The 25,063-nt window shown below is 39.0% G+C and overlaps 1 protein-coding gene across 3 annotated transcripts in view; it reads left to right on the top strand.

Moving 5' to 3' along the window:
• SYNE1 (spectrin repeat containing nuclear envelope protein 1) overlaps positions 1-25,063 on the top strand; it is a gene marked incomplete at its 5' end in the record, with an annotated part of 264,160 nt that overhangs the window by 217,095 nt on the left and 22,002 nt on the right. Inside the window, 10 exons of one of the 3 annotated variants that reach the window (XM_082481847.1) lie at positions 90-184; positions 1,207-1,441; positions 2,150-2,344; positions 4,310-4,435; positions 5,189-5,344; positions 8,551-8,709; positions 9,215-9,381; positions 16,174-16,336; positions 19,408-19,595; positions 21,810-21,960. In XM_082481847.1, the coding sequence (XP_082337973.1) occupies positions 90-184; positions 1,207-1,441; positions 2,150-2,344; positions 4,310-4,435; positions 5,189-5,344; positions 8,551-8,709; positions 9,215-9,381; positions 16,174-16,336; positions 19,408-19,595; positions 21,810-21,960 (1,635 nt within the window). Of the gene's footprint in view, positions 1-87; positions 185-1,206; positions 1,442-2,149; positions 2,345-4,309; positions 4,436-5,188; positions 5,345-8,550; positions 8,710-9,214; positions 9,382-11,819; positions 12,003-16,173; positions 16,337-19,407; positions 19,596-21,809; positions 21,961-25,063 lie in introns of those variants that run through there. The other 2 variants (XM_082481848.1, XM_082481849.1) reach the window with 2 other exon arrangements.

Below are 25,063 nucleotides of genomic sequence, written 5' to 3'. Positions count from 1 at the left end.
AAATATATGAAAATTCATTTTTACCGATGCATACAGATAGAATTAAAATTTAAGATCTTGTTTTAACATCCTTGTCTTCTGTACAACAGCTATTCCAGGCAGAGATGTTCAGCCGCCAGCAGATTTTGCATTCAATTATCTCTGATGGGCAGCACCTCCTAGAACAAGGACAGGTGGATGACAGGTAGACATTCCTGTGTTTCTGATGATGATGATTATGCGAAGTAATACTTAGACTAGTGGGGGACTTCCAAAAAGAGAAGGTAGCAGATGTCAGTGCACAGATCATGCTCTACTGAGGTAGAAATTACTATTACCGTGGTTAAGCTATTAATTAGCCAGTTCTTAAATAAGACTCTATTCTTTAGTATGCTATGGGGTATGTGAATGTGTGAATGCATTTGGGAATACAACAGCCTTGAGGCTGCTTCTTTGACAAAGATTTGTCTCGGATTATCAAGCATGTTACATATTTGTCTATTTTGATGTACTTTCAAAATGTCACTTTCGCCAAAGGAGCCTGCAGTGACAGATTTAGTGAGTTACACTTCATTTATGCCAGCTGGGAGCTTGCCTCTACCAAGAGGATTCCCTACTGACATTTAAGAACACCTGCAGCCTACATGTGATGGAAGAGGAATTCATTGCTGTCTGAGGTTTTATTTTAAACACTTGTAATCAACTGAATGAAAATCAGTGAAACACCAGTGGCTTCACACTTGTGCATATGTATTGACTTTGCTAAGGGTATCACAGTCCTAATATAAGATGAACTATTTATTGGGATGTGAGAATTTTGTTAATACTGTGTATATCTTATGCCTGCTTTGAGCTCAGTAGTAAATCTGGGGGAGAATTGTGAAATCTCCGTGATTTACTATGAGTTTGGCTAATCCAAGCTGGCAAAGCCTGTGGGTTTTCTTTTTCTTTGTATATTTCTGGGGAGAAGGTAAAAGAGTTTTGTGTGTTAAAGGTTTGGGTTTTTAAATGTCTTGATAATCGGGAGCCCTTTGATTCTCCCAGTACCTGAAGTGTGACATTCTCATCCTCAGTCAGCTATCATGAGTCTTCAGTGCTTTTCTCCTAGTGTTTCATAATTGACAGCCAGAAACCTTCTTCGCTTTCCCTTCAGTTTATTTCACTATGCAAGCAGATCAAAGTATGAAGATTACTATTTATTTTTATTTATTTATCTACTTATAATAGGGATGAATTTAATCTGAAGCTGACTCTTCTAAGTAATCAATGGCAAGGAGTAATTCGCCGGGCACAACAGAGGAGAGGGATCATTGACAGCCAGATTCACCAGTGGCAACGCTATAGGGAGATGGCAGAGAAGCTGCGCAAGTGGCTGGTGGAAATATCCTGTCAGCCAGTGAGTGGGCTGGGCAACGTTCCTATCCCATTGCAGCAAGCCAGAGCTCTACTGGATGAAGTGCAGGTATGTCCAGTGTGGTTGAACAAAGAGGGAAAAAAATCCCCACCTCTTTTACAACCCTCATCATTTAAAACATTCTTAAAAATGTGTTTGATTCAGCCTATCTGCTTTGCTGAAAGCAATGTTGGATGTTAGCTCTTCTTTGGAACTGGTATAGCCCCAGAAGCAGCAGTGTGATGGAAGTGAAGTTGGAGTTCATAAAGAACATGCAACAGAGAACTTACTGGGCCCTCTCTCTTGAGTCTTGTTTGCTTCTGGTTTTGCTTTGTAGCTATCGTACTGAAACCATCTTGAAAAAAACAATTGTGTCTTGTTTGAGGAATGTATTCTAGCTAACAAAAAAGGTTATCTTGAGTGTCCATCTTCATGTGAGGTTAATGGTACCTATTTAGCAGCTTGGTGTCTTCAAGCTTTTTGGCTGGAAGATACATATAATAATAAAACTTATAGAGGAACTATTTCTCTTTCACAGCAATTGAGAAACTGACATTAATGGGGGGAAAGAAGTTTTTCATGTCTTTATCTCCTTGGAGAAATTTCCTAAAGGCCTGTTGCAGTAAATGATTGCAAAACAGTTAGGGTAAAGCATTTGGGCAGTAGCTTAAGCCAAGGTATGCAATCAGTTAAAGTATGGGCTTGATAATTAATTATTCTGAATTGCTAATTGTGATTAAAAAGACAAAGCTGACAGAAAACTGTTAATATTTTCAGCTTAAAGAGAAAGTTCTCCTAAGGCAGCAGGGGAGTTATATCCTCACTGTGGAAGCCGGGAAGCAACTGCTGCTCTCTGCTGACAGTGGAGCTGAGGCAGCCCTGCAGACAGAGCTCACTGAAATTCAGGAGCGCTGGAAGATAGCTAGCACCCAACTGGAGCAACAAAAGAAACAACTTGCTTTACTACTGAAAGTAAGTGTGTGATTTCTTCTGTACTTCTTAAGCCAGTTCATGGTTTCTCACTGTGAACCCTGTTGAAGAAAAGCATCCTCAAAGGATACGCACAAATACAGGAATTGCATATATGCTACATGAGCTCACAATTTCATTTCGCCACCCCTGAAACTAGGAGTGGTAATACTTCACAGTAGGCTTGTATGTTAGTTGATATCTTTTAGTTGATATTTCCAGAACACTGCCAATAAAGGATATTCCTACCAGTCCTATTTTCAACATAGAGCAAAAACATATTTTATTTTCCACGATGCTGGTTAATTTTTATACATACTGTATTGAAAATTAGACCTGCCTTATTCCCTCTGCATGCCAATGTCAAGATCTGTCTAACAGTGTAGTAGTCTGTGTTTCTTTTTGGTGCCTTGAGTATCTGCTAATTTAGATAAACTTCTGTGATCTTGAAGAAGGGAGCCTTGAACTTTATTTTTATGTAAACAATGTCCAGAATGCCTACTAACCTCACTTTAAGTACTGAAGATAATAGGCTGGAATTTAAATTTGGTCTGTTTGTTTTTCCCTTTTAGTCATTCTAGGGAGGATAAGGAAAATTGGAATTGGGTGTATTAACAGAATAGGGCAAGTGCTTTTAGAATAGTTTCAGAGGTGTAATAGAATTACAGAATTAGACACTTTAGTTTTGTTTGTAAATAGCAAGACGCAAAGCAGTGCAAGAAAAGGAAATATTATTTTGGAAAAGTTCAGGTAACTAAATTTTTCCTTCTCTTTCAAGCCTTGTTCCTTGTACCTCGGCTTCTAGTGAGGGAATTATGTCAGGAAATTCAGTCATGAAAGCTGTTATCTAGGGAGTTTAAAAGTTCTGTGGTATTTTGTCTCACTGAAAATATGGAAGCTAATGCTTGAAGGTGAGGAAGTAGGGAAATTACAATGCAAATTGCATAAATTGTCTCATAGCTATCAAGCCTTTATTACATTATGCTATCTTGGTCTCGAATACATTATTTTTTAGTGGTCTTCTGACCAAATGGGAAGCACAAATGTATATTCTAGAGGAGTATGTATTGCATTAAGAGCATCACAGACCTTTGTCATGTAAGGTCATATTACTTACTAAGGAGACAATAAAGAAGACACTAAAGAGAGGGTTTTTTTACAAGACCTTGTTTGTAATTTTCCATCCTGAAGATGATCGTGAAATACTGGCATAGATTGGAAAAAAAAAAAGGGAGATAAATGCAAAGGCAGTTGTAGAAGTAGAATATCTTGAAACAGAAGACTAAGAAACAAGTTCCGTATTTTCTCATAGCACACAACTGGCATTCTTTATGAGTTGACTGGCTTGTTAGAGATCTTTCTGCCTGTGAGTACCTTTTCAATAGGCTTTAACAAGCAGGTGAAGCAGGTAAAACCATACTGTCACGTGATGATTGATATGGTTTGATTGCATTGAACACATTTAAAATTTTGGAAGGCATACAACCACTAAAGGTGGGTGTAGCTGCCAGAATCATAATTTAGAGGAGATACTGTAGGTACTCCAATTTGACCTCAATTTGCAGTATCCCCAACCACTTTATTTTTTTCTTGGAGATTAATACACCTGAATGGTGTTGCTGTCAAATAACAGTGGCGCATTTAATACAGGCATTCAAGAAAGGAAGTGAAAAATAATTTTGTCAGGGAGAGGCTTTTCTGAAAGGATGGACTGAGGTCTAGACAACATTGTAATAACAGGAGGCTTTGGCTTGCATATTTCTACTAGCAGAGACCTACACACAAAAAAATTGACACAGTTGTACATGTGACTCAAGCTCTGCAACTATAAGTATTCTTTAGAGGGGGACTTCAGGGCATGTTATTATTATGAAAATGTTTTCATTGTTTAGTGGTTAGTTAAGCAAATCAACTGACATAAGTATAATCCAGATCTGAATTGAAGTTTAATAAACATTCTGCCTTCAGGACTGGGAAAAATCTGAAAAGGGCATAGGAGACTCCCTGGAGAAGCTAAGATCATTCAAAAAAAAGCTGTCTCAGCCTTTGCCAGAACACCATGATGAGTTGCATGCAGAGCAGATTCGTTGCAAGGTAAAGAATGTGTTCTCTGTTGACTGTTGTCTCATCTTTGCCTGTGTTTGTGTAGTAAACTTTTCCATTGTTAATAGGCTTCACATTACTGACTGCGCAAACCAGTCAGCCACCCCTGTTACAAGAAACTACCCATGTAACATTTGGACAGCATATATAATGCAAATCCTGCAGGGTTCTTAGATCTAATCAAAGTGAGATCAGAACGGGGTCTGAAAAGTCCTGTAGAAGTGCTAAATACTGGTGTGATTTTATTATAGAAATTCTAACTTCAAATTTCAACTCATGGTATCTAAACTGTTGTTTCAGTGCTTTTTATTTAAGGTGAGATTACTGTGGGGGATATTAGATAACACTTGTATGCTATATTCTTCACAGTTTAGAAATGGATCACAGATTGAAAATATTTTCAGTACAGAGAAGTCCAGACCAATGCTTGGCATTTTCAAATACCTTTGAACTTTAGAGAGATTGGAGTGGTATATTAGTTTTTGACTACTTGTCACAAGGCTGACCTATCATTCTCTACTGGGGAGTTACCTGCCTCCTAACTCTGAAAATATTGGTACATATGGGGTTGGTGGTTTCTTTTTCTGTTAAACAGGGCTGAAACAGTCTGGTTGAAATGGTGGGTCTGCTCAGGTATGACTTCAATTCAGTGGGATAACAATGCTTGTCTTTGTGCTTCATCAACACATTCAAATTTTTGTTTGTTAGCAAGCTAGTCCTTTTTCCTTGTGTACTTCTTTTAAGGAGTTAGAGAATGCTGTTGAAGGATGGACAGATGACCTTGCACACCTCTCTCTGCTGAAGGAGACCCTGTCAGTATATATCAGCGCAGATGATATCTCAATCCTCAGCGAGCGCATAGAGCTTCTGCACAGGCAGTGGGAGGAGCTGTGCCACCAGGCAAGTACAGTACTGAGCACTGATACGAGTATGCAGGGTACGAAAGCATTGGGAGAAAAATTGAATGCAAGTGGCAGCTTTTAGAAAAGATGCATGTAGGCACACTCAGATTCAAAACTGAACTCTTGGTGAATCAGGGAAAACACCGTTGAAATCTTGAAGAATCTGCTTGGCATGGTGCCATGGGATGAAGTGCTGGAGGGAAGAGGGGCCCAAGAAAGTTGGTTGATATTCAGTGACCACCTCCCTCAAGCTCAGGAGCGATGCATCCCTACAAAGAGGAAGGCAGGCAGAAAAGCCAGGAGGCCTGCATGGATGAATAAGGAGCTCCTGGACATGACCAAAAGGAAGAAGGAGGCCTATAGGGAGTGGAAACAGGGGCGGGTAGCCTGGGAGGAATACAGAGGAATCGTTCGAGCAGCCACGGATCAGGTTCAACATCTTTGTCGGCGACATGGACAGTGGGGTCGAGTGCACCCTCAGCAAGTTTGCCGATGATACTAAGCTGTTTGGTGAGGTAGACACGCTGGAGGGGAGGGATGCCATCCAGAGGGACCTGGACAGGCTGGAGAGGTGGGCCCAAGCCAACCTCATGCAGTTCAACAAGGCCAAGTGCAAGGTCCTACATCTGGGTCAGGGCAATCCCAAGCACAAATACAGGCTCGGCAGGGTATGGCTGGAAAGCAGCCCTGAGGAGAAGGACCTGGGTGTGCTGATTAACGAGAAGCTCAACATGAGACAGCAATGTGCATTGGCAGCCCAGAATGCCAACAGTATCCTGGGCTGCATCAGAAGTGTGGCCAGCAGGTCAAAGGAGGCGATTCTGCCCTCTACTCCACTCTTGTGAGACCCCACCTGGAATACTGCATCCAGCTCTGGAGTCCCCAACATAAAAAGGACATGGACCTGCTGGAGCGAGTCCACAGGAGAGCCACGAGGATGATCCGAGGGCTGGAGCACCTCTCCTATGAGGAGAGGCTGAAAGAGTTGGGGCTGTTCAGCCTGGAGAAGAGAAGGCTCCAGGGAGATCTTATTGCGGCCTTCCAGTACCTAAAGGGGGCTTACAGGAGAGCTGGGGAAGGACTTTTTACTAGGGCATGTAGTGATAGGAGGAGGGGGAATGGCTTTAAACTGGAAGAGGACAGGTTTAGATTAAACATTAGGAAGAAACTTTTCACTTTGAGGGTGGTGAGGCACTGGCACAGGTTGCCCAGAGAGATTGTTGAGGCCCTATCCCTGGAGGTGTTCAATGCCAGGCTAGACATGTCCTTGGGCAACCTGGTCTAGTGGGAGGTGTCCCTGCCTATGGCAGGGGGGTTGGAACTCAATGATCTTCAAGGTCCTTTCCAACCTAAACCATTCTATGATTCTGTGAAATGCTTCCTTTAGTTACTGCCAGTGTTTCTTGATCTCTTGAACTTTGTCATGGCCCTGAGGGCATGTTTAAGCAGCCTTGAAAAACCAGCAAAGGAGTCACGCTGTGGGACTGTGGCATGGCTGGCTGGGGAAAACACAGAAGCAATACAGTTTACTGTACTTTGGTGGAGGAGCTGTGCTCAGAAAGGATGTCCCCTCCCCGCTCAACTTTACTGTATTGTACCTTCAGTTCTGGCGACAGCTTCTGCTTCTTCGACTTTGATGTCTTCATTTCTCTCAGTATGAGGGTTATTTACTTGGCTGCAAAATGAGCTGAGGAGTATTGCTTGATATTTCAGGCACATCATGCTATTAGTGTGTTTCTAGCCTCCATTTTACACTTAGAAATCCAGGTAGCGGAGTCTCCCTCACCAAGCTTTTCAGATTATCCTCATGTTATTTCTGTGGTTCAGTAGAGATTGCAGTCCAGATATACCAGGGCTAACTCTGAAATAGTTACCTTGTGTAAGGTACCTGGGAGAGCTTCAAAAGCACCCCCAAAGTAGGAAAAATGCTTCACACTTAGCAGCACAGATCTTGTTATGAGTTAGTTGCATTCGAACGCACCAATGTAGATCCATCTAAACTATGGTGTAGTTACTGTGTGTGTGTTTGTGGTAAAGGAGGGAGTCGAGTAGAGAAGTTTTATCTTAGTTTTGTTTGTACTGAATGTTTCAGGATGTAACCTAGTGCAACACTTTATGCAACCGTTGCTTGTTTCCAGAAAGCTGCCATCAAGCAGCAAGCAACCACAAAAAGGAAATGTGAGATCATGTATGTGCTCTTGTTACACCTAACATGGTAGTTAAAGAACACACCACTTTTGTTTATGAAAGAGCAGATGCAGTCTTCATCTTCTCAGCTGAAATGCTGATATAAAGTCAGAAACAATGCAGACTACAATGGGGAGTAAGTAAGTAGTTGTACCAATGTGTGAAAGTGGACAGATGACTTTGCTGCTCACCCTCTCTGCTGCTATTTTGATTTCAATCTCCATCTTTGTCTGTCTATTACTATTCATAGTCTGAGACAGTACCACTGCTATAGAAATTTTGTAAACATAGCAATGTTTTCCTTCCTCCTGTACTAACTACAGCATTAGCCTGTTTGATGTTTTATGCCTATTCTTTCCTATCATGGCACATCTCAGTCCTTTGGAATCTCTCAAGGTGTCCTGCCCATTCAGGAGAAATAGTCGCCTATGAATGAGCATATTGGGACTCAAGTAGAAAATTGCTTATGCAAAATATCTTTGATTTAGCTTTGTACTTAAAATCATACTCATGTATAAATTCCACAGTCTTTTGGAATTTAGCCTATGCTATGTATATATATATTTTTTTTTTTTTTTTTTTTGCTTTTGTCAAGCATTCATATCTTCCTTTTTATTTAATCTTTTAAACTAAAGAGAAACTATTAACATACTAAATAGCATTTTGGAACTGAGCAAAAATTGTAAGAAAGCTTATTTTTTATCTTCTAATGAAATCTTTGGGTTAGAGACATTATAAAACAAGATATTGACAGGCTACTGAGCGTAACACTTAGGTGCCTCTCTCTATGCATAGGATGTAGCTAACAGGAAACCCAAGATTAACATTTACCTCTAAACTTACAGGAAGTCACACAAAGGTTTTTGCAGTACAGCTCTAGTTTATTTTAATGGCAAGTAAGTAGCTGGGACGCTTTTGCAGGGCCAGAGGAGTTCACAATGAGGTGCAAAGTGTTCCAAGCATCTCTTAAATGCGTTCGCTATTTTGTTTTTATTTACTTTCTGCAAACGTTTTAAGGTCTCCTTACGTCGACAACAAGTTAGTGAGAGACTGAATGAGTGGGCTGTCTTCAGTGAGAAAAACAAAGAGCTCTGTGAGTGGCTGACACAAATGGAAAGTAAGGTTTCTCAAAATGGCGACATCCTCATAGAAGAAATGATTGAGAAACTTAAAAAGGTATAGTGCAGTGCATGTACACTTACAAACTGTTCTTTAATTGCTTACTTGTTTTGCGTTGCAAAGAGGATGCTGACTTAGTTGAAGTGAAGCTTTTACCTTACATTGATGTTTGAGTTCCAGTAAGACTGTATGTTTGTATTCTTCTCTCACTATGGAGCATTTTCCTTCTCCATTGAGGGAGGACCTTCCAGGATACCAGAAAATTGACTGAATGCACAGTCAAAGGCATCTGAACGCTTTACTAAATGTCCAATCAGAATTGCCTGTAATAAATTTATCTATAGCAGATATTTTTCTAGAAAGTATTTTGTTTTTTTTTTTTTCATTCTTGTGATATAGTTTTCTGTGGATGTACATCTAATATTTAAGAGGTTGTCTCTCTGCTGTACTGATCACCAAAAAAACAACATTCATTTGTATTTTTGTATGGTTCATTTAGTAGTGTAGAGCAGAGTGTATTCAGAATAAATACCCCGACTTCTGATTGCTCTTCACTGTCCAGGATTATCAAGAGGAAATTGCTGTAGCCCAGAAGAACAAAATCCAGCTCCAGCAAATGGGAGAGCGACTTGCGAAAGCCAGCCATGAGAGCAAAGCATCAGAGATTGAGTACAAACTTGGCAAGATCAATGACAGGTGGCAACATCTTCTAGATCTTATTGCAGCCAGGTAAAACAGTTCTTTTGTTTCTAAGTGCTATGTGGGACAGATTAATTTGCTGGATGTCATGAATTTAAAATCTTTTTATTGTCTGCCTTTTCATCATTAACTGTGAAATGAGTTTATTCTTAACCATCAACACATTTCTGTGAAATTTACCTTCCTGTTTTACTTTACAGTACCTGACATCATTTCTTCTAGAAGAGTCAATTAAAAGCATTATTTGCTAGAATGACATAGGATCTGTCACAGTCAGATTTAGTGAGTGTTGCTCCAATACCATCTTACTTCAGATGGGTGCTGAAAACTGGGTGCAAATGTAGTTTTTCTAAAAAATTCATGGCAGAGGAATTGAAACAGTGCATTTGTAGTTCTGGATTTCGAGAAGAGCTGTTCCAAAACTTAAGTCTTAGTTTTTCTGCCTGATTAGTTTTCCACTGATGGAGAAGTGTAACTGCAGGTAGACGTATGTACATTGTGCTTAAAGATTCTTTTTACTCAAGGGCAAAAAAAACCCAGCAATTTGCATAACTTAAAGAAATACTTTCTGTTGAGTTGTGCTACAGCCTCCCTTCCCTTACTGACAATAATTTAGTCCCAATTTTGCACTTCATAAAATGTACATATACTTTATATTTTACACTTCTGTAATGTAAGGACATATTAATTAGTAATACTTTAGTCCTGTTAGCAGCAAAAGGCTTTGTTTACTTTTGTCGTCTTTTTTCATCTGTTCTTTTTTCATATGGTTTTACTGCATTCCTGCTCTGAAATCTGTAAGCATGGGAGCAGTAAATTTTATGTAAGCAGAAGCATTCTGGTGGCTCCAGCTCCTTTTAGAGTGGTTCATTTCAAAGTAACGAATGCTGTATATTTCTTACAGAATAATTAAGTCAGGAAGTGGTGCATTACGGTCAAGGAGCCTGCTGGCTTCAGAGGATGTGATACATCACCAGTTGTTGAACATAAAGTATATTTACTGTATTTTTGTGTTTGTCTTTTGAAACATGTACTCAGACAAATGTTCAAATAATACCTTCAGGAAGCTTCCAGTGAAAAGTGATTGCATTCAGAAACTGCAAGACACATCTTTAAAAGATCTGTATTGTCTATTCAGTATTAGAGGTTAGTGTCCCCTATCGGGATAGGTAAGGGTTCAGGATTCTGTATCATTCTTAGGGTGGGGAAGATATAAACTGCAAAAACACTTAAACTTTCTCATTCTGTTATCATGAAGGAGGGTCTCAAGTCCTAGTACTAAACTAATTTATGTAAAATATTTATTTACTTTTCTTTCCAGATCATTTCAACTTAGCCTCCTCAACTAGCGTGTCAGCACTATTGTATGCAATTAAACATACCACTCTTTCCATTCCAGTACTTACTGAAATGAAAAAAACTCTGCAAAGTTTGAACATTGCGTTGCTGAAGTTGCCAAGTAAATGGTGGAGAGGTTTGATGCTAGGTTGTGGAAATCTTGCTAGTTCAGCTGTAGCTCTTAGGCTGATAGCAGTTAAAGCCCAGTTGTTGATTAATGTATGTACAAAGTACTTGTATTGATGGCTAATTTCCACTGGACAAAAGGATTTGCATCCTTCAAGATAATTTTTAGAAGGCTCCAGAGGCTCTTTAGAATATGTTATGTATTGGGGTGTGTTCCTGTTATAACATTTTGGAGTTTGGAATTCATCCTATAACGTGATTTTGGCTGCAGATTAATTGTTCTGGTGTTGAGAATAAAACACATCTTTTCATATGTGACAGCATTAATAAATTATTAGATACCGTGTGCTTTTCTGCAAAGCTACAGTCATCCCTTGCTTGGAGCATTTTTCTTAGTGGTTTGTTTCCTACAGCTGTGAACGAATAGAAAATGCTCTATGAAAATGCTTTAGTAATATAGAATAGTAATATGCGTCTAGTCTGAATCTTTACCTGTTGATCTTACGCTGTGCAGTGGAACTTCTCCATTTGCCTGTAAAATCCTCTTTCTTTCTTTCTCACATTCTGTGTCCTTACCCACTTTTTTTAATTGCCTTTCAATTCTGAGGAGGCTGGTAACTGCAGAAGAGGCAGCTACAGGTGGCTGTGTCTCTGCATTAGAGACTTCTGTTTCTGTCCTTCTAGAACATTTTCATCCTTTCAGATGAATTTTTCTGATATGTCAGCCCGGTGAAAAGAATGTTACAGATGTTTACAGCCAGGAAGCAGTGCTATTGCTGCAACTGCTCAGGCTTTGCAAAGAAGGCTTTGTTGTGTGTGTTTTCATCCCTTCCCCTAGCACTGATGGTTCACATTCCCGGAGATCAAGTCTGGCACATGGTGATGAATGCAAGTTTTATTTAGAAACATGACCACTTGTCACCATTCAGTCTCATGTTATCAGGCAACGGCTGCTAACATTTGTTTGGCGTGCAACGTTTTCTGTACAGTACTCACCAGCAAAGAGAAGTGTTTCCCCTTTCCTCCCCCCGCCTAAAGCATAGTGTTTGCAGGCTTTTGGAGTGGAAGTTCTTCTTTTTAATGCTGGATAATTTCATGGTGGTGGCGGAGGACTTGCATGCTGTGAGGATGGCGGAGGACGGCAGTGTGGATTCAGATCTCCCAGACTGTAATTGTGATATCACAAGGCAGGCAGCTATTTTTGTTTGCTTTTGATTGATACGGTTCTTTCTGAAGTCTTGGGTTGCTGGGTAACTAATTGAAATATTGATATGTAGAAATCACTACCTTAGCTAGAAATTACTGTTTCCTGATCAGTTTAAAAATAGTTGACAGTGATAACAGCATACTTTATTTTACAGCTAGTACTTTTGGATCCCAGAATATTTTTTTTGTTACTGATGCGTACTTAGAACTAGTAAAATCTCTTAACTGTCTGAAATAAACTGTAGACTGGTTTTACTGCTGTTTTTAAATACAAGAGCATGCACGCACATGAGAGAAAGCAGACTTTGTATTTGTCTGCTCACTGTTTGTGTCATCAAAGGGGCATGGCTACAAGTGAAAGGCAGAGAAGGAGAGAGGCTGTAAAGAAAGTATTTCAGACTTAACATCTTGAAGCTCGTCTCTCCTGTACATACTAATGATTTTTTTGTAACTGCATGTAATGCTTGAATTCAGCCTTCATCATCTTGGATTTTTGATTCAGCTTCTCTTTTTCCCTCTTCACATTATCTTTTCTAGAAGTTTTGTTGTTGTTGCTCAGAGATCTAGAAATTTACTCTTTGAAAGAGGCAACTGTGATCTGAAGAGCAAATATAACTGGCGGTACTAGTGTCCTGGTATGCAGTACTACTGTACTTTGGACAATAAAGCTTTTTTAAATCATAAAAATATTATTTTAAACTGATTTTTTAAAAACATTTTAACAGTGTAAAATTTTTCACTGTTTCATAGAACATGCTCTTACTGACTTTTTTTTCATGTTGCTTTTAAAGTTTAATATTAGTAACCAGCTGTCTAAATGACTAATGCAGTAGCTATGAGTTCTGTACGATGTATTGTTATGTCTTTATGGGGGTTTTCCTTTTTAAGTGGAATCTAAGGCCGTCTAATTTAGCACTAGTTGAATTAAAGGTATTCGTGCTTAATTTCAGCTCGGAAGTTATTCTCCCATTGCCTTTTCTTAATGTATAATAGACATTGTAAAGTTATTACTTCCTTGGGGAAAATGAGGTAAAGAAGTTGGAACACGGAAATATAAGCATCATAAGCCCATTCAAAGTTCCGTATGAGTTTTTGTCAGTAAACCATAAAAACAAAACAATTGAATTCTGCAGTATTTTTCTTTCTGAGAGTCTTAAGTATTTGTAAAATGTAGTAAGACTGGGGTGTGTGTGTGTGTGTTATATAAAAAACAGCTTCTAAAACAACTGTGTCATGGGTCCAGCCCTTTGATTTCAATGCAGAATCTTCATTATCAAGGAGAGGAGTTATCTTAAGTCTCTTGCAGTAACGTGCATAGTGCTGCAATAAAAGCATGAGGTGATTATAGGAATAATTAACTGTTTAAACATAATCTTGTAAATGAAATCTCAAAAGGTCCAAATTACGGTTGGCTAGGGATCCCATATACTTGAATGGTTTATAAATTTCACCTTTGTCTCTAAGCAGAGCTTTTAGTTTCATTAGCTTTCAGGCCCTCTCATTAGCGTGGAAAGAGAGCATTTTGAGCTTTTACGTTTTTAAGAGGGATATTTTTCTTGCACACACATTATGTAATTATTTGCACAGTATTCAGTGAGGTGAAGAGCATAGGCATCTTGCCTGCTAAAATTCAGAAGGAAAACTCTTAGACATCATGGATTATATCTCTCATTTGTTTGCAGATATGTTTTCAGAGTAGCTACAGGCACAACACTGTTTTGCAGTTCAGTCAAAAAAAGTAAGCCCAGCGTACTCCAAGAAGCACTTGTTTATTTGCTTCTATTTGTACCATGGGCACGGAACCTGTTACATTAGACTCAGTACAAAAAAGAACAATATTAACAGTAAATGTAGTGAGGAGCTGGAAGGGAGTTGACCTTGTCTTTTTTTTCTTTTTTTTTTCTTTTTTTATTTTTTTTTTCTTCCCACTTCTGGAGTTTAGGTGCAGAGAATTGCAACAGTTTGGTGGGAGGGCAGTTTAGCACTAGGCTTTGGGTTTGGTTAGAGGTTTTTTTTTTTAGTATGTCACACTTTTTTTCTTTTTCTCTGAAGTAACTTAGGTCATGTGACTGAAAATAACTCTATTTGGGACGAGGTTGGTTTTCACTCTGGCAGGGATGTATTCCCATGCAGTCTGCCTGAGGCAAAGAGGGCACTTTCTAAACTATGGGCACTTTATCAGGTGTTGCAGGCAAAATGTAAATAAAATTCAGCACAGAGGTGAGGGTACTACACAATTGCAAACAAGAAAAGCCTGGTCCACAGCTTGGGCTTGCAAATGATAGTGGCATTGCTTCTGCACAGGGCTGACATGACTCATTGTTCCCTTTCCCAGTCCAGCATGCCTGCAAAGGATCAGCAGCAGCCAACCTAGAAAACCTAAGCAGAAAATGGGCAGGATTTCACTACTCTTAATTAACGTCAGAGACTGAAGAGTTGTATGTGAGTTCCAGAAGAGTGATAACCAATCTTCTTGCTCAGCCTATGAGCAAGTTTCAATTGGTCCAAAACCACAAAGCACTGTATGTACAACCATAGGTGACGAGGAGATAATGCCCCCAGACGTTGGTTGCTCTGCTGTATCTCTCCAAGGATAAACACACAGCTGTGTTTCAGAATAACCTGATGATGGGGACAGGGGTAGTCTTTAAGCATTGTGTTGACTTCAGTCCCTTCATAGCCAGACTTTCACGTTACCCAATTTTTTTCCAGTTACCGAGGTTTTTTTTTTCAGATAGCAACCCTGCAGCTGTTGGCCATGAGACTCTGGCAAGGAAGATGTATTCGAACTGTTCTTAAGTATAGTTGGTGCTAGAGCCACGGTTTCACCATCTGTGATCTAAAGACAGGGCTAGAAAGAGAGAAAAATTTGAAAGATTTAACTTCTAAGTTTTTTAAGTTGACGTTAAGATCTCTGCATTTCTCTTTGGTAAGAAAAGGACCTCCACATTAGACTCTTAATGGTCAGCTGCTTTAAATATGGAAACACTCGATAAATTTGCTGGTTAGTGTTATGGAAAGAATGTGAATTGCTCTGCTTGAGTTATAGGATAGTCAGGTGGCATTTTGTTTGTTTGACAAATCTGGCAATCTTGTATTTTTCAACCTGATTTAGTCAGTCTATTCCAAGCTGCACTCATCTCTTACAGCTTTCTGATATTGAAACACTGAAGTGGAAGAGCAATAGAAGCATAAAAGGGAATGTTACTCAAAATTGTTTGTGGTACTACATAAATGGAAAAAAAAAAAGCAAGCTTAGAAACAATTTCAGAACCCACTAATGTATGTTATGTAACATGGGGATAGGAACGAGGGAATTACTGACAAACATTTTTGCAGTTGAAACAGGCTGAAGAAAAAAATATCAAGATAGGATGAAGGTTTAGTCAAATTTTCCTCACTCTCTAAACCTAATGTTCCCTTGAATAAAAAAATCCCACTAATTTTTCCTGGCCATTGCTGTTATATGGTCAGGGTCTCAAGAAAAATACTAGTTAGAAATCACTGTGCAGTTACATTCCAATTTCATCTGTTTAAATCTGAAGTAGTCCATTAAGACTAAGAACAACTCAAAGCAGCCCTTGGGATTCAGGAATTCTTACTAAGTTCTCAGCTGGATTTCTCTCTCTAAAACTCATTTATTCAAGGACAAGTCTTCACTGGAGCAGGTTGCCCGGAGAAGTTGTGGATGTACCATCCCTGGAAACATTCAAGGTTGGGTTGGATGGGGCCCTGAGCAACCTGATCTAGCTGAAGATGTCCCGGCTCATTGCAGGGGGGTTGGACTAGATGATCTTTAACGGTCCTTTCCAACCCAAATCATTCTATGATACGTAGTTTAATGTTTAGAAATCACCGGGGTGAAAAAGGCCTGTTCACTCAGTGCACTCCACCACTACTACTGGTTAAATGGATAAAGTAGAGAAGCTTTGACAGTGTTGTCGGGCATGAGTAAGCTCTTAATTTTTCTTAACTGGAACCTATGAATGCAGGACTACTTGCACATATAATGTACTTCTGGTACATAGTAAAGGCAAACTTCAGAACAGAACTTGCCATCTAAGTTAAGTTTCTCTGAAAACTTTCTGAAACACGTACTGTGGAAATTCTCCTTCAGGGTGTACTTATGCTGCCGTTTCTTTTTCTTTACAGGGTAAAGAAGTTGAAGGAGACCCTCGTTGCAGTGCAGCAGCTGGATAAAAACATGAGTAGCCTGAGATCTTGGCTTGCCCACATTGAGTCAGAGCTGTCCAAACCTATCGTCTATGAAACTTGTAACTCTGAGGAGATACAAAGGAAGCTAAATGAACAGCAGGTAAAATACAACACACTTATCACATGCGCGATGACATGGGGAGAACCAAGGTAGAGTGTCCGTGGGCTGCCCATACCTGGCTCAATGCTGAGAGGGCATGAGGCAAAGTGTTTAAATATCAAGGCAAGTGGTACTTACTGTGTCACTTATAGAGCCTTCTGCTGGCTTTGACATCGAATCCATCAGGAGCTGATTGACCTTTTCAAGAAAGGTAAGGCATCAAGAGATGTAACCTGAAGGAGTTATTGCAATTGTTTTTCCTTTGGGGTTTGTGGTTTTTGTTTGTTTGAATTGTCTGTTCCCAGAGGCAAAACTGACACCTATTAGATCTTGCAAATTTTGCACATGCTTGAAAATGACTATTTTTTAGCAACCTTTCTAACTCGATTTTATTTTGCAGCTTGTTTGAGAATCACTGTGCACGCAAAAATGCATGAGCTATATATGTGAAGTTAAAATTGATTGGGTTAAAGCACAAAAAACCTTTATGCAGTGCTAGAACAAAATAGTCAACACTGGAACTGGCAGAAAAAAAATGTTAAATCAACTGGGTTTTGTCATTAAAACTAATATCACTCCTAAGAAGATTTGCTATACTTTCTCTTTCCTGTTCCACTTCACTGCCCAGTGCAGTTTTACCTGGAAGTACATTGCTGGGGAGGACTGTTGTTCTGTTTTGTTCCTCTTGGTTATTTATTAGCAAAACTACCTTTCTCATGCCTCACTGGAGATGAGTTAGATGCTCTCCTGAGTCCTTTCTCCAGGAGAAAGAAACGCATGGGAAAAGGAGTGCCAGAATGTTTTGGGGGTAATTAATTTATGAAATGTACAAACTGACATTTTGCTCTTTTAATCTGAGTGTGGGACTGAGACCCAAGAACCCCCTCACAATTTTTGCTGGCTCCCCAGCTGATTTGCTACATGGCTGTGCAGAATTGCTGGTTAATATTCTATATGTAATTTACATAGGGATAAAAATTTATAACACAAGCGTCGCTAATGAGTGGTATTTCTGAGACAATAAAGTGCTGAGCAGGGCTAAACTTTGCTGTCGACAAAGTAGATACTTGAGATTTTTACTAGCATCCCTATGCAGGCATTCCGCAGTTTGTGACAACCACTTCTTATGGGGCTTATTCTGGGCACAGAGACTGGTGTATCTGCCTTCTGATGTTTCCTTGTGGTGATCCCCATGCAGTGACAGCGTGCAGTGATATTCTGTAGACACGTGAGTGGTTTAATTTGAACTCCAAAGGGGAGAAATAGAGGTGAATCTTGTCCTGGGAGGATGCCATGTTTGAAAACTATATGATGATTTGATTTGATAACACTGCAAGCCGTGGCTATAATAATGATTTTAAAAAAACCCACCTACCTTCAATGTATAGCAACCAGTATTTTTATTAGTCGGAGGTTCTATCACTATCCACTGCATCTCAGAAGGCCAGTACATTGGCCATCTTCTCAAGTATTTGCATCCCTCTTTCTTCTTCTGTTAGTGATCTTATGTTGTTTTCCATGTTTGATCTTCCACTGAAATCATGTTTTCTTCCCTGTCAGACTGCTACCAGTTGTTCATATACAAAATTACATTAAAATATTATGCTGTGAAAGAGGAGGGCCAAACTTAATCTCTGTAACTCCATTATCTATGACTCAGCATCTACTTCAGTCAAGAATCAGCTTTGCAGATTGCTGGTCTCTATAGTGAAATTTAAGGTACAATTGAAGCAGGATATCCTGGGGAAGGTAGGGTGATGTCACTGCAGTATTTTCCTAGGGTCCCAAACTGTATTTCAAGGATTACTTGTTTGTTTACTTTGTCAATCTGAAACCACTTGAGATATGATAAAAATGGTGTTTGCTTTTGGGCTGATAAAGGAAAAAAAAAGCTGTATGTGGGTGACAGCAGTGCATAAAAGTGATGCTCCTTTGTGAACTAACCCAAAGTCTAAATGTTCTCTAATAAACATAGAAAATTTTAAAATCTGGCAAAGAAATATGAGGCTGTGGAGAAAAACCAGTGTAGACATTGCTTGTAAAAAGATTCTTTAGGTAAATGAAAACATTTAAACCTTAGGAATCCTCAGGACTATCAACTGGCAGTTCTCACTACTGCTGTACTCCAAAAGAGCAGAGAGGAGATTGCATTACCTGAACTTGCTTAACCTCAAGTCTCATAGCTGTCTGGAGTATGTGTTTCACAGAGTATTGCATCTGTTTATAGTATCCACCCTTATGTAACATTACGGGGTGGGTAGAAAGAAGAATAAACACTGGGGCATCGCAATGAAAGAGTATTTTCCAGGCAGGTCAAAGCGAAAGGGCCAGTGCTGAGGAAGAACACTTTGCGATTTTCCACTTGATGGTCTCATGTAGATGTTCACAAAATAGTCCTCTGTTTCACAGATGAAAAGACAAAATAGATTACCTCATTGAGTCCCACTCCAGTTATCACAAACAACCAAATCAGATAGTTGATAGAAGTTGACCTTGCTTCATTTCGAATTTGCTGAAGTTTTTAGAGTCTGCATTGAGATCTCATTGCCTCCTGGAAGGTGTTTTCAGAACATCATATTGCTATCCATATCAAACAGGCCACTTTGCAGCTAGCTTACCTGGGGAAGAATAGATTCACAAAGGGTACCTCCACCAAATCCTCGCAGTAGATAAGAACATATTTTCTTGTCCCCATTCTCTTACTAACTTCTGCTTTACGTTCTCTGTGATAATGAGAAAGGGCTGGGAATAACTCCACCATTTATTGGTGATGTTGATTAAATGTATGTGAAAGATGCTCAGCTGAGCATGCAGAGCTCTGGCAGTTTGTCCCAGGTGATGGTTTGGTGTTTGTAGTCCCTGGGAGAGCTGTGCATGCTGCCAGGTTCTCCTGGCCTCATTGATAACATTGCAACACCACTTGCGCAGATGCAGTCTCTTAATAGGTATTCCTTGGATGTTTTTCTCCTGTTTGCAAGCTTATTAATTTTTTTTAATGAGTAGAAGAGAAATGCATTTGTATTTATGCATGCTTTGCGATTTCTCCTAAGAATTAGTTTCTTCACCTCCAGGAACTTCAGAGGGACATAGAGAAACATAGCACTGGAGTGGCATCTGTTCTCAATCTCTGTGAAGTGCTTCTTCATGACTGCGACGCTTGTGCCACAGAAGCAGAGTGTGACTCTATCCAGCAGGCTACTCGCAATCTGGACAGAAGGTGGAGGAACATTTGTGCAATGTCAATGGAAAGGCGACTTAAGTGAGTCTAAAATGCCTACAAATTATTATTTCCTTCCACAGGCACAAATACAGGATGGGATGTATGTTATAGGGTTGCAGTACTGAAGAAAAGGGTGTAGGGGTCAGGAAAAGATAGTATACTGAATACAAGCCAATAGCTGTTATCCTGTGGGGGGAAAAAAAAAAAGAAAATTCAGGTTGTGTTTGTATGTGCCTTTATACATGGTACGGGTATGAATTATAAAGCTTTGCTCACAAGGCCTTTGGTGGAATGATGTCTTATTTCCCATGCCTCATGGAAATGATGAAAGAGAAACTAGAGAAAGCTTAGATGACAGCAGTGACTCCAGGAGATTTAGAAAAGATGACCTAAAAGGGACATTTACCCTAGAACTACTGACGCTGTTGGGGAAACTACTTATCAAATTGGTGGAATGTTACTCCAGGTGTTAGGGTTTTCATGCCCCTAATGTTCCTCAGTGGTTTCTCTTATGTCTGATTTTATTTATTTGGAAGAATTTTAAGACTGAACGCTCACCTGGAATTTCCTCATCTGCCCACCTTAGTGTTGCTGAGTAAGTGTGGGCCATAGTGCCCGTGCAGCTGGGGTGTGATCTGGTTTACTGCACGTGCTTAGACCATCTATACACTGCGTGCCCATGATATCCAGAAGATTCATTGTTTTCTGTTCCCATCTAGGATAGCATGGGTGATTTGGAAAGCCATAATAATGTAGGCTATATCGGGCCAATGCTATATACTCTGTGCTGGCCAGTAAGAATACATGTTTTAATTGCTTGAAAACCTGTATTTATGAAGATCTTTTCTGTATCTTTTTAAAGTTATGAATCTGATTTCTGTGATGTTTACACAGTCATATCAAGAACTCTAGGTAAAGTTTAGGACTTTTCAAAATGCTGAATTGAACTTTATACAATCTGTGTTTTTGGGGGATATTCTTAATGTATTTAGTAAAGGTTTTCTTTATTTTATTGAAAAATTTTATTGCTTTTAAGTTGTGATGCTCTATATCCACAGATTTCTGTCTTTACGTAATTTTAAACTATTGCCAGTTAATTCTTGTGTAGTGTGTGTGTATATACATATATAAATACAGCTTCTAAGTTCTATCTTTGCCACAGTCTGTCCTGAAAATATACAGGCTCTTCATACCTTTGTGTCCAGCAAATTAAGTCAGAGCTATTTTAAGTTAATGTGGAACAATGCATTGAACTCTATTTTACTTACTTGCAATGTACACATTATGCTATTTGTAGATTTGTACCAGTAAGTTAACTGAGCTATCAGTATTTAGGATCTTTATTGTACCAGAAACTGTTATTCCTATTAAAAAGCAACTTTCCAGGTGTCCAACTTCAGGTTAAACAGCATATCATCAACAAAGCATAATTTTTACATGGATCAGGTCCTTTTCAGACCCACGTGTCTAAGATTTGGGAAATATGTGTTCTGTATGTAAAAACAGGCAAAGTTCTGTTGTAATATAACCTGTCCCAAAAAAAATCTTGTTATTTTGAATCAAGTGGTGTTGAAGTTCTTGAGATTTTATAGTCTCTGTAGTCAGACAATTTGATTTTAGGATCAGGAGTCAGCCACTATTTTTACATATTCAATTGAAGTCAAATAGTTTTTTTTAAACATTGGCATAACTTTTAACTTTTGGTTTTTTAAATAAAAATATGTTTACACTGTATATTGAGAGATAGCATTTTAGCACTTGTTGGTGAGTGCCAAAAAAAAAAATTTCATGTCCCTTTGCAATGCCGAATAATGACTGAGAACTTTAAAATATATGCAGCAACATGTTTAGCATTCTGTAAGAAAAAGTTCTGCAGTTGAAGGTAGTGTGGAATTTCTAATTTCTAAAATACTGGCTTAAGTCCTACACTGGGACTGTATTTCAGAAGTTATTTAGCATATGCTCAGATTTTTAGAGCTCCTATTACATATTTATAACTTTCTTTTTATACTGATTCCAAAATTAGATGCATTAAAAAAAAAAAAAAAAATTGCCATCATCTTATTCTAGCTCAGTCTGGTATGAGCCAGTCTTCCCTGTGCTGTGTTTATCAGCCTGACCCTCTGAGTTAGATTAAGAGGCAGTTATTGTCTGGTGCAATGCTAGTTTGCTGTTGTAGATGATTAGTTAAAGTTCTGTAGATCAGCTGGCCTTCGGTCTGAGCATTCCGTAATTTTCAAATATCTATTACAGAATTGAAGAGACGTGGCGGCTATGGCAAAAGTTTTTGGATGACTACTCTAGATTCGAAGACTGGCTAAAAATCTCTGAGAGGACAGCTGCTTTTCCAAGCTCCTCTGGTGTGCTCTACACGGTTGCTAAGGAAGAACTGAAGAAATTTGAGGTGATTTATAATAGTCAAAATTTAATATCTACCGATCATATTACAGCAGCCAGCTGGTGTTCTTCCTTCCCATACACAAGTCATGCAGCAGAGACACTGTATTAATATAGTGCAGTTGATGATTTTGTAGCTGCCTGCAGTGGTGAGTTTCTAGGATGAAAAAGCAATGAAAGGTGGCAACTGAAAATGCTAATACATCAATCCACTCTCACTTTGTTCACCAAAGTTAGATTTCTCACCCTTTGTATTTCTGTCACTTTTTAATATGTCCAGTCAGTAGGTGCTCCGGAGCATTCATAAATCCTTGGTGAAAGACACCAAGGACTCCTTCAAATGCATGCTGCGTGTTTTAGCTTTTGCTTTGATTTTTATCCCTCCTTTCTGAAACTCTCTGAAACCAGCCCTCTGAGCTGTTTTCCTGTTTCGTACAATGTACAATATCCCCATTTTAGATCCTTGTACCTGAAATTCATGTTTGTGCAAGTATTGTTATATGTCCACATGGTGTCCCCCGAGACTTAACTTTTAAGTGCGTGCTTCAAAAGTGACGAGCTGTCACTCAGTCGATGTTTAAGAGCTTGTTACATAACTCTATTGTGTCCACTACAATGTGATGATGACTTGTCTCATAATTACAGTGGAGTGTATACCTGTGTGTAAAGCACGCAGACATGTTGTGGGGCCAGTCACAGGTGAAAACCTCTTGCTTGGTTTCATATTTGCAGAGAGTATATCAAGATGAGAGAGAAAAATAATTCTGAAGAAAGAGAACAAATTGTTTAGGCAATTCTGTAAACACTCCTGTGCTGTAAAGTATTTGCAGTGAAGAAGAAATGCAAATTTTCAACAATGTCTAAGACCAGTTAATGCTTTTTGGTTTAACAATTAATTCAAAAACATAAACTGTGAAGTGCTGATTCAAGTTTTATCATTGACATTCACGTTTCTGAAGGTACTGGCCAGATTTTGTTATTAAACTCTTCCGGACTTGATTATGGTGAGGTAGGTTGCCATAGTATACAGATGTTTGCTTCCTGGATGCAAGTACTCTGTTCAGACCTGCTTCCCATTGTCCCTTTATTCAGATCTAAATCTCTTGTTTAGCAAGTCTCTGTATGAGAAACAGTACCGAAAATATCTTGGCTGTCTTAGACTTTGGGCAAAGTCAGATCAGCTGTAAAAATCAGTTTCATTGAACCTCAGCCCTTATGGTGACCTTCCCTCTCCTGCAGACTTGTGGAATTTTTACTGTATACAGAGTGTCAGCAGGAACTAGCTGTGAAGAGAACAGTTCAGCAGCCTCTCCAGAGGCCTGCTTTCCCTGCAGTTTTGTTCTTTCTCTTTTTTTTTTTTCCTTCTTTTTTTTTCTGAGCGCCTAGTTTCTTCACCTACCAAAAAGCAGGAATGCAAGCAACAAATGTTGTGGTGTTCAAATTCAGCGTAATTCAGCAACTTCATTGTGAAGTCAATATAAAGTCAGCCACGTATACATACTAACTGAAGCAGGTTTCTGCTTTAACTTTTCTAATTTTATTTTCCCCTCCATATCTACAGTTGAATTAAAAAAAAAAAAATTTAAAAAGCCAAACCAAACAAAAGAGCCCAATAGCCCATGAAAAGAACCTTTCAGTTCCTGAGCGCAGAGGTCAGAGATGACTCTCGCTGACTTCACTGTATAAAATCAAACTTCTTCATCTCCAGTAGTTCACTGAGAAATGAAAAGAGGTTACAGGAAGGAAAACAACAGATGAATTCTTGTGTAGCTGAGCTGAAAAAACGGAAGAGAAATACACAGCTGTTCTTTTGCTGGACAAGGCTTGCTAGCAGGTGAAATGACAACTGCACGCTTTTAGATTTCATGATCCTAGTAAATATAGTCAGATTTTTGCCTCTGGCATGAGAATTGCCCCCACTGTGCCATTTTAAGTGAATTCAGTTCTACTGAGCATTTCCCTCCTGTTGCAAGCCCATTTGTTCCTTGTTGATTGTCACCTACCCAATTTCATGGCCATTTAATGAAGGGAATAGTTATATTGAAAGGACTGTACAGACTTTGGTCTTTTTTCAAACCAACTTCTTTACTTTTTGTCTCTAGTATTACAGCAGTAATATGCTTATTTCATTTTTAGCTTTGGCTGGTACAATATGAAGAGTACATACTGCTTAGGAAGTCTCATGTGTTAGCTGATTTTAATGGAAACTTCTGTACAGAAGTATATTACCTATCACACTTCTCCAGTCCTTAGTAAGGGTGGTGTCTAGTTTTGGGAGAGATTGACTGTTTATTTGCATTATGAGGAATATCAGAGAGCAAATTTGTAGAACTACAATGGGAGCCAAAACCTACTTGTATTCAGAAGAGAGCTGGTGTACACTATGTTTTTAAGTCTCCCTTTGATTGCTTTTCTGTTTCTGTGACAACATAAAACTGAGCAGTTTTTTGAAAATCTTTTTTTTTTTTTTTTTTTCTTCTTAATTTTTGAAGGGATTAATTCAGTCAGCTCCTTACAAGGTGCTTTCTCCAACTTGCTTTGTGATTGCTAGTCACAACATGAAACTCATGGGCTAAGCCACCTAGTGTTTCTGCTCCCCAGCTGTGTGACTGAGGCTTTTGTGACAATATAGGAAGCACTGAAAGTACATGGTGCAGACATGTTGGTATGGATGTTCATGAAATTTTCTTCCCATTAAAATGTTAAGACAAAACTTACTTGTATACCAGTATACTGAAGATAGAGACAATTCCTTCAGGCCCATTTTTCACTATTTTTGGTAAAACTCAGAATAAACAATTGCTCAAATCTCTTCAGTGTTCGCAGTCCAGCAAATTCAGTATGTGTAAGGAAATCCAACGAAGCCACAGGAATCTTGGATTTCTATTCATTTTTTAAAAAAAAAAACGTTTCATGTCTATTGTTTGTGTTTCTGTTCTCAAATACAAAGGCATATGATTGAGTAGAAAGGGGAGTCTGGTTTTTGTTGCTGAATTTGTCATTGTAACGTGTATTCATGTTGCAATTTCTCATTCAGTGAACAGTGTCGGTTTTTTAAACTTTTTTCTTTCCTTTTGCTCATTTTAATCAGAAGGCAACTCTTCAGTAGG

Source organism: Vanellus vanellus (genome assembly GCF_965231255.1).
Source record: "Vanellus vanellus genome assembly, chromosome: 3".
Classification (NCBI taxonomy): domain Eukaryota; kingdom Metazoa; phylum Chordata; class Aves; order Charadriiformes; family Charadriidae; genus Vanellus; species Vanellus vanellus.
Note: the sequence above shows the minus strand (reverse complement) of the source record. Positions and strands in the feature narration are given on the sequence as shown.